A 15,695-nucleotide genomic window follows, 5' to 3' on the forward strand; every position below is an offset into this window, starting at 1 on the left:
CTAATATTTAATGGGGGCAATAATTAAAATTTAATGGTAACAATATAAAATGATTGAACATTTACTAAACATACAATTAGATAATTGGGGGCAAGTGTCCCCAATTTGATACACTTAAATTCGTCCATGAAACCAGGCATAAGCCTTCGTTACTGTGTTGCCAATTCAGGCCGTTACAACATGTAATATCATGCGACTCAATGAATGCATCATTACAATATAATCACAAAATTCATCGCGAGGCATACGCCAATATCACCGAAAAATATCAATAATCCTTGACATTACATCATCACTTTATTTCGTGCATTTCACAATAACTCACAAAATTCTTCGCGTCACAACATCTCAATATGTCGCAATTGAAAATAGCGGTTGGCGGATTAACCCCGAAACGGTCCTTCCCAAATTATTTTAGCTATTATTATTCTTTTCTGTTATTATAATAACTGGGGATAATTTCTGCTACTTGTTACTACCCCTTACTATCTCTGTTATGCAACTAGTTATTTAAATGAATGTGCAACAAATTCTGATACTGATATTTTCATTGGTATTCATCTGCACTGCTATATTGAATTTACTGAGTTTACTATTTGAACTTTGGTCATCTGCTACTGCTATTTATTCCTAAAATCTAAACTCTACTAGTTCATCTCAACACTTCCTATTAAAATTCAATACTAATTACTCCCTCTGTCTCACAATAGGTTTCCTCTTTCCTATTTTTATTTGTCTCAAATTATTTGTCCATTTAGAATACCAATGTGATATTTATTATTTTTTCGCTAATGTACCCTTATTTATTGTATTTTAATTGATTTAAGTACTCCACTATCTATTATTAATAAGGTTATTTTAGTAAATAAGACTCATTTTATCATTGAAATCAACATAATTAATCATTTTCTTAAAAAGTGTGAAAATCTCAAATATGACACCTATTATGAGACAAAGGGAGTACTAGTTAAGTGATTCACATTGTTATAGCCACTGAATGAATTAATTATTATGAACATAAATAATTGTGATTATACTAAGTTGCAGGCACCTAAGAGGAAATACTAAAGGTTTCACATGGGACCCCCGTCCCATACATACAGGGCGCCCGCCCTGGCCCCTTGTGGCACCCGCCCCTCATTCATCTTTTGGTGGGCCCCCCTCCTTGCTATATGGGGCGTCCGCCCCTTAAGGTGTGGACCCCGCCACCTAAACATCTCTCCTCTTCCCCTTTTGTTCTTCTATAATCCTTTCGCCCCGCCAATTCCATCGCTTCATATATTCCGTAATTCAACAACTCAGACAACTCATTATTCATACCACCATCAGTTCAATTAATTCAAAAATAATTTCATTCACAAAATCACAATCAATACAGTTAATCAACATCTAACAAGGCAACGATTCATCATGCAAATTTTTCCAAAAAATCACATAACAGCAAACACCAAAATTATACAAACATAGGGATAAAATTTATAACCCAAACCCCAGATACGGTTTATCATATCCCTTTTTATAGAGCAAGAACCTCACCCCTTACCTTGGATTGAAGGTTGCTATAAATTTGTTCCCGATTGAGATCGCCCAATGTTCTACGTGCCTTTCTTTGCTATCTCTCCGAATTCCTCTTCTGCTATATGCCTCTATTTTTATTTTTTTTGTTTCTCCCCAAAACCTAAGTGCTATACCACCACTTCTATTTGCTTCACAATTTGAAGGGCCAAAAATTCACTCGTACAACACACACATGTACTAGCCCATATAAATAAAATACACACCTACTGTTATTATTTTATCTCTAACTTAATCAATTTATTTAATTTAGCAGTATATCCCCTAAACACTAATAATTATATTATTAATATTTTTAATGCTAAAAAAGGCTAAATATTACTATTAAAACTCGATCGTCTATTGCATTAAAATACCCGACTCGACACTCTAAACGCGACAAAACACTATAAATACTCAAAATTAACTAAATTAAATATTTAACCGCATTACGGGTGTTACAAGTGACACCACATAGGAAATCACTGCGATAACTCGTCACGAATGAGATTGTGTAGCCATGTAGACGTCAATCACATGATATTCATTTGACTCATGGTGCGGTGGTCTTGTGTGAGTCTCTTGATGCGATATACATGGGTAACTCACCGAGGGTGTGGTGATGTAGCCTAGGTAGATGGGTAGAACTTACTTTTGGATTCCTCGTACATGGGTATGAGTCTGCATACTTGTTCGTGTTTGGTTGTGTGTCGGTTTGTTCTTGTTAATCTCATTGGTTAGTCAAGGAACTTCCAATGGTGATATTACCCCTTTTTGTGTATTTGTATTCGACCGTGAGGAAAACCCATCTGTTTGATTGCATGCACCTTGTAGAACCGAGTGAACCCATAAGATAGAGGAACTCACTGAGATTTAGTATTCTCACTTCAATCCTCTTAATATTTTCAGGAACAGGTTGAACTATAAGATTTGCTAGATGGTTCACATTGAAGATTGTGGACGAGCAGATGGCAGGATGACCTCATCAGATCTTATCTTTCCGCTATCTATTCTTATAGACAAGCTAATTGTATACATTTTATTACCAGAGTTGATTTGTATATGATTTTAATTCTTGTCATTTTTCCGCTTATGCATGTTTCTTGTACTATTTTTTAACATCACTACATATTATTCTAGATGTATATGTACGGGGTGTTGCACATTCAAAATATAGATTATACATCCGCTCACACCAAAGGATAGCATAACAATTTAGACTTTGTACACCGACAAGAATGATGTATGTTTCTCCCTATAATTAATACATATAATCACTTGTTTTTCAGTTCTTATTTTTCTTTACTGCATTTCTATTGTTTTTATCTTGTCTGTAGACTTCCTAGGACTATGTTTGGGAGTTTGGAGAGGAGGGGAGAGAAGGGGGAGATTTTTGAAAATGAATTTTTTAAAAATATAGAAAAATATTTGATAATTTAAAAAAAAATGATTTTGTATAGAATGATAAAAGAGTGTATATCATTACTATATTTTTAATTTTTTTGAATAATATAATATCATAAAAGATATTTTAAAAATTTATGTAAGCCCTTCAAAATCCTCCAAAGGCCTTCTTCAATATAAATTTTGAATTGTCCTAATTTATGGAGTTTTTGGTGTTATGAATAAAAGCAAACCCTCTAAAGTCCTCTCAACCAAAATCATTTAATTATTTTCACTTAATTCTTCTATTTCTTCAAAGTCCTCCCCTTTTTTTTTTCCAAACTCCTAAATATAGTCTAAGTGTACGTGAGACATAAGTTCAAAGGCCCGAGCAATAACACCCATTTTAAGTGTTTAGTTGTGTTTAAATAGAATAAGAGTGACATTTTACTATCATTAGTTTTTTTTTTTTTTTTGATTGTAGTTTTGACATTCTAGGCTCTCTAAGTCCTAGAGATATTCAAGAGAGATCATTAGTAGTTATTACTTTTTATAGTCAACAAATTTGTAGTTTGTTTGGTCTTGTGTGGTCGGACGAAGGCGATAAAACATAAAGATGGTTTGCTGGCTATGGAAAAAACAAAACACAAAAACTTTGTTCTTTTGGTTTTGGTTTCAAGGTGAGAGAATATAAGAGAAGTATTAGAGAGGGAAGAAGAATCTAGAAATTGAGAAAACAATTAGGTGGTTGTAGTCGTAGACTTGTAGTGCATGTGCATGAGAAGATCTTCTGAGAATACATATGGATACATGTCACACAGTGAATGTATGTATCAATACATTTCCAAATTAAGATACATCAAAAGAAGTAAATGGAAGGAACTCTAAACAACACAAATTATTCATCTTCATCCATTAGTATCCAAAACACAGACACACAAAAAATGTCTCTTGCAGCTCAAATATATTACTTTTGTCCATACCTATAGAGCGATATTCCAAAACACTTCAATGTAGGTACAAACTTCATTATTAATAGCACAAACTAAATATATAGTAGTACTCTTAATTTCTTTATTCTTTTAAATTCACTAAACTACTATCTTTAGTATGGTGGTGGGTATGCTGGAGCAACCACAGGTTCATCTGCCAACTCCACATACCCTATTGGCTGTGGAGCTGAAGCTACAAACTCCACTGGATGCACAGGTCCTGGTGCCACATAACCAGAGCTTCTCAATTCCGCCATTCCACGACGAGCATTTGATCAACCTTTCACCTCACACAACTTAGGAAGAAACACTCCTTCACCAGCTGCAAGATTGAAGTAAAGATCAACAATATTTGGACAACTCTTGTAACACTGTGGAGAACATAGCTTCTCTGTGAAACGAGATTCCAGAAGTGAGTCTGAAGAAATTCCAAGTGATTTTCTGTCTAAATCACAAGCTTTTATACATTGGTCGCTTTCGATGTGATCTTTTAGTTTATCTGCTTCTATCTCTGATGTTCTGCATGTGTATGCTTCTTCTCCTGACCTTTTCACATGTTTCTCGAGGACACACCTTTTGCTGCTAGATGAAACAGCAAATGAACATGTTTCTGTGCTTATATTCTCACATTCTATCCCTCCTGCATTAATCACCATTACCATATTAATTCATTAGTCAATCAAATATGGACACCAAACACAAGACTAACATATCAACACTAATAATAATTAAAAAAATAATAAATTGAATATAATCGCATATCAGACATTAAAAATGTCTTTGTTCAGAGGTATCGATGTTCCATAGTATCACAATTTAGAGGTTTTGGAGACTTACCAAGAGTGGGTGGCAGGGCTAGAGATATTAGAAGGGAGACTATAACCAAACTTCTTGAGACAAATTTAGATGCCATGGCTTACTGCTAGTGACCGGAACAGGTTGGAACTTTCGTTAAGTTTGTGTTGGGAGGAATGTTGTTTATGAAGGTTGATGTGGTTAGTGCATTTATAGTGGTTTTTCTGTGGAAATTATGACACAAAAGAAAGAAAAAGTTGTAGATGTGGACTTTTCAAATATGCTTTCGATAAAAAAACATATTTCAAATATGTTCTCCTATTTTCTGTTTCTTTTCTTGTGAAAATTGTTTAATCCTGTTTTACTGTGTTATAATTAATTGTTTTTTTCATCTTTTAAAGGTAATGGCTTTCTTTTGTTTGTTACTGGTAATAATTTTTAGCATAATAGCACTTTTTCTTAGTACCTTTTGATGTTTGACAAAATAGACATAAGAGAATTATATATATTACATTGTCTTTGCAAAAGAAGGGCGTGAACCGCGGTGAGTATGGAATCTCAACTCTGAAGCAATGAAGTTTGAATCTGAATAGCAGCCAACTGATGCTAGTTGCCACTATCAGTGCCGGAATCTGCCTTCACCATCAAATTCTATTAGCAAAATTCAAAAAAATTGCCTAACATATGGAAAATCTTTGATTCCGTAAGGCTAACCCATTGGAAACCTTAACCGGTTGATAGTTTTTATCAAGAAAAAAAAAATACAAAAACAAAAGAAACAAAAATGAAAAAAAAATTATATTTCTTTCTTTTAATTTTATTTATATATATATATATATATATATATATATATATATATATATATATATATATATATATATATATATATATATATATATATTCTCTTTTATTAATGTTTTAAAAATTGAATCAATCATCAAATCTACGAGGACGAATCACTGATTTATTGATCGAATTATTAGATTAGTGGTTGATCATCATGATTTAATTTGAATAATTCAGTTAAATAAATTGGTCTCTATAACAAAACTATATAGTTACTAAATCAATCAAACCAGATAACTCGATCTCTAGAAAGATCGCAACAACTAACAAATTTTAAAATTTCAAAATATCATAATTTTACAAATTTATTTTTTAAATTCAAATTCTAAACTAAATCATTAAATCCAACAAAATAATACAAAATACAAATCAAAATAATTTTTAAGTCTAATTGGAACATAAATTAAATAATAAAATAAATGCACTGTGTAATAAATTTAATTTTAAGGAGAAAAAATTGTTCCAAATAAATTATGAACAAACTCTACGTATATTTTAATTTTATAGTTTATCTGTTGATTTTATTCTTTCAGAATTGCCATTCGTCGATTTTTTTTACTAGTTTTGGTTGGTCTGGCCAGCTCTCACTAGTTTAAGAGTTTATCTGACTGTTACCCTAAAAAAACTCTAGAGATATGGAAGGACACGTGTCCTCAGTTGAAGACCCTTCCATTTAAGAAGAAAATTCTACAAGCAAGAGTTGGAGTAAAAGGTCGAAGTGGAAAAATGTCGAAGTCACATAAGGTCGAAGCAAAGGGGCGAAGGTCGCACATGAGAGTTTCATACTTAGGAAATTGTTAAACAGGACCTTCGATTAGAAAGGACGCGTCAAGGCTGGAAACGGTTATTAAAGGTTGCCAAGCGGGATGTTCCAAGATTTGAAATGTTAGTGGGTGGTTATCAAGCTAGAATCGTGTGTCAAAGGCGCCAAATGCAGAAAGGGATCCCACGAGGCAGTTGTTTTAGTTCAAATCTTAGCCGTAAATTATGTTAGGCGGTTATCTTTTGTAAATCCTATAATTAATAAGTCACAATAATGTAGAAAAGGTGTGTTCACTATTACAATCAAACTACTTGGTGATACTCTGTCCAACTTCCGCCTTAAGGAAAAAAGAGTTGCTAAGAGTCTTGATGTACGTGAATATCCATCTTTATTTTCAATGCAAATCCTTTACTTTTTAATTGCATGTTCCGAAGCTTTTATTTGTGTTGTGTTCTTTAATCAGCATTTACTTTGTATCTTCATTTTTATTTCTGCCAAAGTGTCTGAGACTGGTTGTTACGTCTAAAAACAACCTCTTAATCGACGCTGTTTGGTGGTCACGAGTTACCCCAGTAGGTCGAAGCCAGAGCATCCATATTTCACCAAATCCTTTAGGTCTAGGTTTGTTTCCGTCGGTCACGAGTCACCTGTCGGTCAGATCTAGCATTTAGTGTGGAAAACCACTTTATTTGTTCCTAGCCTTAGAAAATCGTTTCTTAGGAGAACATTCTCGACAGAATAGGTACAATCCCAAACTTTAGCACTTTGTCCTAAGATCAGCTGGTCGATCTTGCGAGTAACCCTTAGTTTAAGGCTTTGGGAGGACCAGCGGTTGTTTACCAATTTCCACAGTAAACACTGACCCGACAATCAAATCACACCAATGACCTTTCCGATTCCTAATTTGACTGGTCAGTCCAGTTCGATTTTTGAAACACTGTCATCGCCTTTCAAATTTCTCTTTCACTTTAATATTTTTGCTAATGTCTCATATTGGATAAACAATTTTCATTATAAATATATTACTTTAAATAATATTAATTCTTATTTTTAATATATTTAATTTATAATTTTTTTATATTTAGCCTCACCAATATGTATTGTCTAGATCCGCCCTTGACCGTATAGTCTAAGTTTGAGAGACAATGCAGAAAAAGGACCATGATGCTTTTGTGAAGATATCAACAACTTGTTTGGTTGAGTGAATAGGCATGAGATGAGTGATTTTGGCAATTTTTCATCTCACCCTTGTTATATGAGGCGCACCTCTAAAAATTCGAAAAAGTCTTTGGAGGAATTCGGAGATACGTCTCTGAATGCACCAAATACCAATTTTTGGCAAAATTTAGTGTGGAAATTTAATGTGCTTTATGGAATACATAACCATGAATTGAGAATAAAGCTAGTCAGTCATCTCATTGTATGCCGTCTTAAAAAGGAGGACAAGGAAATTGTTTTGAATGTGTCTTTAATCAGAGTGGCGCTGAAAAACATACTTGTAGATTTGAAACGGAAACACCCAGAAAGTGTTTCAAATATCAAGCAGGTATAAATTAGTGTCATCGAAACAACATGGTGATAAGGGTCCAAGATCCGAAATACATGGCGATAAAGACATTTCTTTTCTTGACATAGGGAGATCCGAAAATTACGTCACTAATGAGCTTCTTTTTTGTAATGTGCTTTGAAGAAAAAATTTAATTGCATATGATTTGAAGAAAGATTTGGTTTAGTTTTATTTAATCCAAGATTTTCTGAAAATTAATATGCAAAGATATTGATTGAAGATAAAATAAAACAAATATTCAATGAACAATATCAATTGGATTTGTTTTATTTAAAAAAATTGAATTTGCACCTAATAAGGAGATTTCAAATCTTTTTTTTTTAGTAAACAAGATTTAATATAACCGGAGAACTAAGGGTTCTCCAACCTGTTTACAAAAGGAACGGCAAAATGCCTAAACACATAAATTACAACTCAAATATAATTACGATAAGAACCTAAGTGGCTCTTTAACAAAATCGTAATAGGAATAATTGGAGTGAGTAATTCTCCGCAAAAAGACCACCTCCAAGCCAAGATTTTGATGTTCCAAGCTAAATCATCAAAATTCCAAACCTCTTCCCTAAAACAAACCTCATTCCTTCCTAACCAAATAGCCCACGTCGTAGCCAACCAAACAACATCTACTTTCTTTACATCTACCTTCTTTGATATACAAAACGAGTGCCAATCCATAAAACTCGACAAGCTCTCTTTTTCCTCTATCCCACCCTTTCCAATCCACCCCGCTATATTCCTCCAAATTTTCTTTACAAAAGAACAAGCAAAAAAAGAATGATCTCTATTTTCCAAATCCATCTTACAAAAAGAACACTTTAAATTATCAAGAGTGATAGGAATACCTCGAAGCACCAATAGGTATTTTGTTGGGAGCCTATTAGCGAGAAGCCTCCAAGCAAAAGCTTTAATCTTAAAAGGAACGTTCGCCTTCCAAATCAACCCCTTCGCCTCATGAAATCTACAAAGGGGACCGAACGACTCACGCTTGCTAGCATACTCCGCATAACACGATGCCACCGAAAAACCTTCTCTACTATTTAGGCTCCATTCCACTCCGTCCTTATCCGCCCCCAAATCCCCGAAAGCCACCAACAAACTCCTAAGATCCCCCCATTCGGCAAAAATAGCATTGTTAGACAACAAGTGTTCCGCTATACCAAGATCCCCCCACAACCATTTACCATCCACCCAACCACCCATCGCGGCTACCGCCACCCCTTTCAAAGCCGAGGCCTCAAAGAGGGTCGGGAACTCAACCTTCAAGACCCTCCCGTCCAACCAAACCGCCTCCCAAAAAGGGGTACGAAATCCATTATGGATTGAAAACCTACACAAAGAAACAAACGGGTCAAGAAAAAAATCGGTCCCAATTTTCAACATATCCTTCCACCAAAAAGATGCCCTCCTAACTTCTTTGGCATCAACCCCCCTCCCAACATCTTCACCGAAAGATCACCATAGCGAGCTTTTAAGATTTTAAAACAAAGAGAATCCGCCCCTTGAATGATCTTCCACCTCCACTTGCTCAAAAGAGCCACATTAAAATCCTTAATATTTTTCACTCCTAGTCCCCCCTTCTCAAATGGTTGAGCTACATCATTCCACCTAATCCAATGAATACACCTCTTCTCATCCCCTCCTCCCCAAAGGAAATTACTTTGAATTCTCGTTATTTCCTTCACCACCTTTTTGGGTATTATGTAGAATGACATAGTAAAAACGGTAAGAGAACTCAATATGGACTTCAATAATGTTATTCAACTGCCTATATTGAGGAACTTATTTTTCCACCATACCAACCGATTTTTCATCTTGGAAATAAGCGGGCTCCACGTCTCAAATATACGTGGATTAAATCCCACCAGTATCCCAAGAAAGTAAAAGTTGCTCTCTTCGACCTTGCAAGCAAGAGAGTTAGAAGCGGCTTCCAAGAAACCTCTACCAACATTGATGCCAATCAACTTGCTTTTATTATAATTAATGCCCAACCCCGACACTAGCTCAAAATCCTTAAGCACCACTTTAATTGCCCAAACTTGTTTCCAAGTCCCTTTTCCAACCAATAAAGTGTCATCCGCAAATTGGAGAATGTTCACTTCACAACTTCTTTGAAAAGGAAAGCTCTCAAATTCACCCTTCTCCATAGATTTTCTTACCAATCCCGCAAGACCTTCCGCCACCAACACAAAAAGAAAAGGCGGAAGTGGATCGCCTTGTCTTAATCCTTTGCCCACCTCAAAATCGATGGTAGGACTACCATTTACAAGGACCGACATGTTGCTCTTAAAAACCAATTTTTCCATCCAACCTCTCCATTTATCCCCAAATCCCATTCTCCTAAAAAGATACCTTAAGAAGTTCCAACTCACATTATCATATGCCTTTTCAAAATCCACCTTAAATAACAAACAATCTCTTTTAGTTTTTCTTGCGTAATCCACCACTTCATTTGCAACTAACACTCCTTCAAGCATTTGTCTCCCCGGTACAAAGGCACTTTGACACGAAGAGACAATGGAACCAATAATCTTCTTTAATCTTCCCGCCAATAATTCTGCTACCACTTTGTACATACACTCCACCAAACAAATAGGCCTATACTCGTTCAAAGATAGAGGATTATGAGATTTAGGGATCAACGAGATGAAAGAGGATGTGACCGCCTTAGAAAGAGAACCCCCATAATAGAAACTCTCGAAAAAACGAACAAAATCTTCTTTAAGAAAAGACCAACACTTCTTGATGAAAAGAAAAGAGTAACCATCCGGACCCGGACTCTTAGAACCTCCACAATTCCAAATAGCCTCCTTTATCTCATCTTCTAAAAACGGACTTTCAAGAGCCACTAACTCCGCTTCCCCAATACATTTGAAAGGAATTCCTTCCAATAAGGGTCTATGATCATCCATTTCCTTAAATTTATTATGAAAATGATTCGCCACCTCCTCTTTTATCTCTTCCACCGATTCAATCGAACGACCCGACACAAAATAGGACTGATATGATTCACTCTCCGTCTATCTTTCATCACCTTATGAAAGAAGCCACTATTAGCATCTCCCTCCTTTAACCATTTCAATCTCGATTTTTGAATTAACATATTCTCTTTAATCCGCAAGTTCCTCCAAAAACTAAAAGTTGCTTCCCTTCTCTTCTCCACCACATCATCAAACGAAATAGTATTCACCTTTTCTAATTTTTCATCGCAAAGATTCATGTCCTTCACTCCTTCCTCCACCTCCAATTCAAACCTTCCAAAAACCTCGATATTCCATTTCTTTAAAATGGGTTTGAGGAGTTTCAACTTCTCTTTTAGAACATAGTCTCCCCTTCCCTCCACCTCAAGGCTCTTCCACTCCTTCTCGGCGAATGGGAAGAAAGAGTCCAAAGAAAACCATTCATTATTAAATTTAAATGGTTTCGGACCCCAATCAACGTTGTCCACTACCAACCAAATAGGACAATGGTCCGAAATGTCTCTCGAGCCAATGAATTTCCCGACCACACCCCATTTATTCACCACTACATTCGATAAAAGGAATCGGTCGATTCTACTCATGGACTTACCATCTCCACTATACCACGAGAATTTCTTGCCCTTACATGGAACGTCCACCAAATTGCTTTTGTGAATAAATTCGGCAAAAAGATCCACCTCATTAAGATTTACCACCGCCGCCCGCCCCTTCCTTTCTCTACGGTTTTTGATCGCATTGAAATCCCCTCCTATGATCCATTCCCCATCCTTAAAATTCTCCTTCAACGACAACAAATCCTCCCACAAATTTCTCTTCTTTTCGAGGACACAAGAAGAGTACACGTTTACAATGTAATACCACAAGTTATCCTTCTTAACTTTGATGCCCAAGTAACCTTCCCCTTTGAAACTATTCACCACCTCCACGTTGCCAACCCTCCAAAGAATGAGCATACCCCCCAACAAACCATCAGAATTAGAAAAGAAAAACCCAACGGCCGGTCCACTCCAAAAACTCTTGCTAAAGGAATCCTTGAAATCTTTAATTTTCGTTTCTTGTAACAAAAAGATGTCTGCATCGCTAACCGACAGAACCGGGATGAAAGTGTCCTCCATTGGAACACAAACAGGCTCACTCAATGGATTACCACAAGCAGAAATAACATTAACAGACGGGGACGCACTATTAGAAACAACAATAGGCCTAATCACTAGATCTAACAGACTGCAGTTCAAGTTATCAGCCCTCTCTAAAATTCCCTCATCATCTAACAAGTTTTCAGACTACACATCTTCGGACTCCGAAGAATCAGAAACAGAAGTTTGAGATTTCTTCTTACCTGGAGAATTACGCATCGAGCCAATTGCATCCTCCCTTAGCACAAGCGTAACTTCCTTCCCGTCAATCTGCACAACCATAAACTTTTTCAGCTCATGAGATAGTTTCACCCTCGCCATAAACCTCGCCGTGTCGAATTTAGTCCATGCCGTTGTTGATTCATCCACGCATATAAATTCACCCATCGAATTTGCCAGCTTAACGAAGAAGTCCACACACCAGGCGTGCAACGGAACACCGTAAACACTTACCCAAACAACCCTACCGTCATCTATGTCTTTCTCATTCCACCTCCTGACCTCCGCAAACCATTGCTTCCACCACGTTTCACCTTCCCCGACAAGGTCCTCAATCCCTCCCTCTTCCTCCTCTTCTAGTAAACACATATTACCCCCCATAGGAGTCACCTTGATATCGAAGAAACCCTCCATCAGAAAGTGAGACTGGATATTGTATGTCGAGCCCGGAATCGTCACCACCCCCACATATGCTTTCTCCAACCTCTTCCTATTATCTGGCAGAGAACTAAAATAGAACTCAAAATGATTAACCACCTTATCACGGCCCTTTCCTACCCATTCATCCAGAACCTCCACAAAACGTCTCTTCTGAGACCCACCAAAGACCCCTTCCAGCGCCCCCACCTCCGCCCGTTGATGTTGCGTCGCTATACGATGATGTTGCGCCGCTATACCTTGCCTCTGAAATGCCTTGGGTTCCATGGAACAATTCTTTCTCGCACTAGAACACTCAAATCTCGGAAGATTGGCGTGGATCTTCTTCCCCAAAATCATTACATTATCGCACCTAACCGCCATAAGTCTACCATCCTCAACGTCTTCGAATCTGACAAAGCCAAATTTCTTTCCCAAATTGTTCTTCCTCGGCGAAATTGCTACCTCCACCACATTCCCCAAACACCCGAAAACCTCAAAAAAGGATTTTGCAGTGTACGAATCTGGGAACTCGGAAAAGAAAATGGAAAGAACTTCAGAGTCCTTGTTCCTGCAGATGCCTCCACCCCACGGGAATACATCCCACCGCGGGGCTAACGCCTTAAATGGTTTCCTTCTGTAGACTTCCCACGCTCCACCGTGCTTCCGCGACGAACCGGCCATCGGAATAGAGTTCCGAAACCTAGCCCCATTAAAGAAGATTTAAAGTGCGCTTAAGTTTTGGAAGAGTTTCTTTTATGAATCCTTTACTTGAAAGGTTAGAATTCATAGTTTTATCAAATAACGACATTATTGGATTTTTTTTTAATGAATATTTAGAAGTGATTGTATAAATATACGTGAAAAGCATTATGTCTCATACATCATGTCTCGGACTACTTGCTTGGCGTACAAGGCTTATTGAAAATTATAGTGCTCTTTTAAGTTTTGTATCTTTTTATGTTCGACTAGAGATATAAGTGTATTAGAATATATTTGTATTTGGAAAAGATTTTCAAATTAAGATACATAAAAAAATTTTGTTTAATAGATAAAAATGAAAACATGCAACAAAAGAAGTAAATGGAAGGAACTCTAAACAACACAAATTATTCATCTTCATCCATTATTAGTATCCAAAACACACACACAAAAAATGTCTCTTGCAGCTCAAATATATTGCTTTTGTCCATACCTATAGAGTGATATTCCAAAACACTTCAATGTAGGTACAAACTTCATTATTAGTAGCACAAACTAAATATATAGCAGTACTCTTAATTTCTTTATTCTTTAAAATTGATTAAACTACTATCTTTAGTATGGTGGGTATGCTGGAGCAACCACAGGTTCATCTGCCAACTCCACATACCCTATTGGCTGTGGAGCTGAAGCTACAAACTCCACTGAATGCACAGGTCCTGGTGCCACATAACCAGAGCTTTTCAATTCCGCCATTCCACGACGAGCATTTGATCCACCTTTCACCTCACACAACTTAGGAAGAAACACACCTTCACCAGCTGCTAGATTGAAGTAAAGATCAACAATATTTGGACAACTCTTGTAACACTGTGGAGAACATAGCTTCTCTGTGAAACGAGATTCCAGAAGTGAGTCTGATGAAATTCCAAGTGATTTTCTGTCTAAGTCACAAGCTTTTATACATTGGTCGGTTTCGATGTGATCTTTTAGTTTATCAGCTTCTATCTCTGATGTTCTGCATGTGTATGCTTCTTCTCCTGACCTTTTCACATGTTTCTCGAGGACACACCTTTTGCTGCTAGATGAAACAGCAAATGCACATGTTTCTGTGCTTAGATTCTCACATTCTATTCTTCCTGCATTAATCAACACTATCATATTAATTCATTGGTTTATCAAATAAATATATACATACACAGTTTATAGCAGTTTTGGAGACTTACCAAGAGTGGCTGGTAAGGCTATAGATATCAGAAGGGAGACTATAACCAAACTTCTTGAGACAAATATAGAGGCCATGGCTTAAAGCTAGTGACTAGAACAGGTTGGAACTTTCGTTAAGTTTGTGTTTGGAGGAATGTAGTTTATGAAGGTTGATGGTTAGTGCATTTATAGTGGTTTTTCTGTGGAAGTTATGACACAGAAGAAAGAAAAAGTTGTAGATGTGGACTTTTCAAATATGCTTTCGATAAAAAAGCATATTTCAAATATGTTCTCCTATTTTCTGTTTCTTTTCTTGTGAAAATTGTTTAATCCTGTTTTACTGTATTATAATTAATTATTTTTTTCATCTTTTAAAAAGGTAATGGCTTTCTTTTGTTTGTTACTTACTGGTAATAATTTTTATCATAATAGTACTTTTTCTTAGTACCTTTTGATGTTTGACAAAATAGACATAAGAGAATTATATATATAACATGGTGTTTGCAAAAGAAGGGCGTGAACCGCGGTGAGTATGGAATGTCAACTCTGAAGCAATTAAGTTTGAATCTGAATAGCAGCCAACTGATGCTAGTTGCCACTATCAGTGCCGGAATCTGCCTTCACCATCAAATTCTACTAGCAAAATTCAAAAAAATTGCCTAACATATGGAAAATCTTTGATTCCGTAAGGTTAACCCATTGGAAACCTTAACCAAATGATAATTTTTATCAAGAAAAAAACTACAAAAACAAAAGAAACAAAAATGAATGAAAAAAAATTATTTCTTTCTTTTAATTTTATATATATATATATATATATATATATATATATATATATATATATATATATGAGGAGGGTTATATTTACTCCAAGAGTAAGTTACTCCACATCTTAACCATTTATTATTTTCAATTTAATGGTTAAAAATAATAAGCAATTAAATGTGGAGAGAGAAAACTATTCCTTAAGATAAATTTAGAAGCCATGGCTTAAAGGAAAAGAAAGCTAGTGACTAAAACTGGTTGGGATTTTTGTTGCTAAGAAATTTGTGCTTGGATGAATGTTCGTTTATGAAGGTTGATGGTTAGTGCATTTATAATTTGAATAATTCGAATCTGAATCAGAATAGCTGTCAA

The 15,695-nt window shown here is 36.0% G+C and overlaps 1 protein-coding gene and 1 pseudogene across 1 annotated transcript; both read right to left on the reverse strand.

The window, feature by feature from the left end:
* Positions 1-3,822: 3,822 nt before the first annotated feature.
* On the reverse strand, positions 3,823-4,894 carry LOC131612508 (uncharacterized; annotated as a pseudogene).
* Positions 4,895-13,759: 8,865 nt separating this feature from the next.
* Positions 13,760-15,270, reverse strand: LOC131612519 (uncharacterized). The gene is made up of 2 exons (XM_058884306.1): positions 14,579-15,270; positions 13,760-14,491 (listed from the first exon to the last, which is right to left on the reverse strand). The coding sequence occupies exons 1-2, from the start codon at positions 14,652-14,654 to the stop codon at positions 13,968-13,970; spliced, it is 600 nt and encodes a 199-aa protein (XP_058740289.1). The 5' UTR covers positions 14,655-15,270; the 3' UTR covers positions 13,760-13,967.
* Between the last annotated feature and the right edge of the window lie 425 nt (positions 15,271-15,695).

This window comes from Vicia villosa, linkage group LG1, assembly GCF_029867415.1.
Source record: "Vicia villosa cultivar HV-30 ecotype Madison, WI linkage group LG1, Vvil1.0, whole genome shotgun sequence".
In the NCBI taxonomy this organism is placed as follows: Eukaryota; Viridiplantae; Streptophyta; class Magnoliopsida; order Fabales; family Fabaceae; genus Vicia; species Vicia villosa.

Coding starts and splice junctions, on each gene's coding strand:
- LOC131612519 (XM_058884306.1), bottom strand. CDS start 14,654: ATGGCCTCTATATTTGTCTCAAGAAGTTTGGTTATAGTCTCCCTTCTG. Junction 14,492..14,578: donor AGCCTTACCAGCCACTCTTG/GTAAGTCTCCAA, acceptor TGATTAATGCAG/GAAGAATAGAATGTGAGAAT.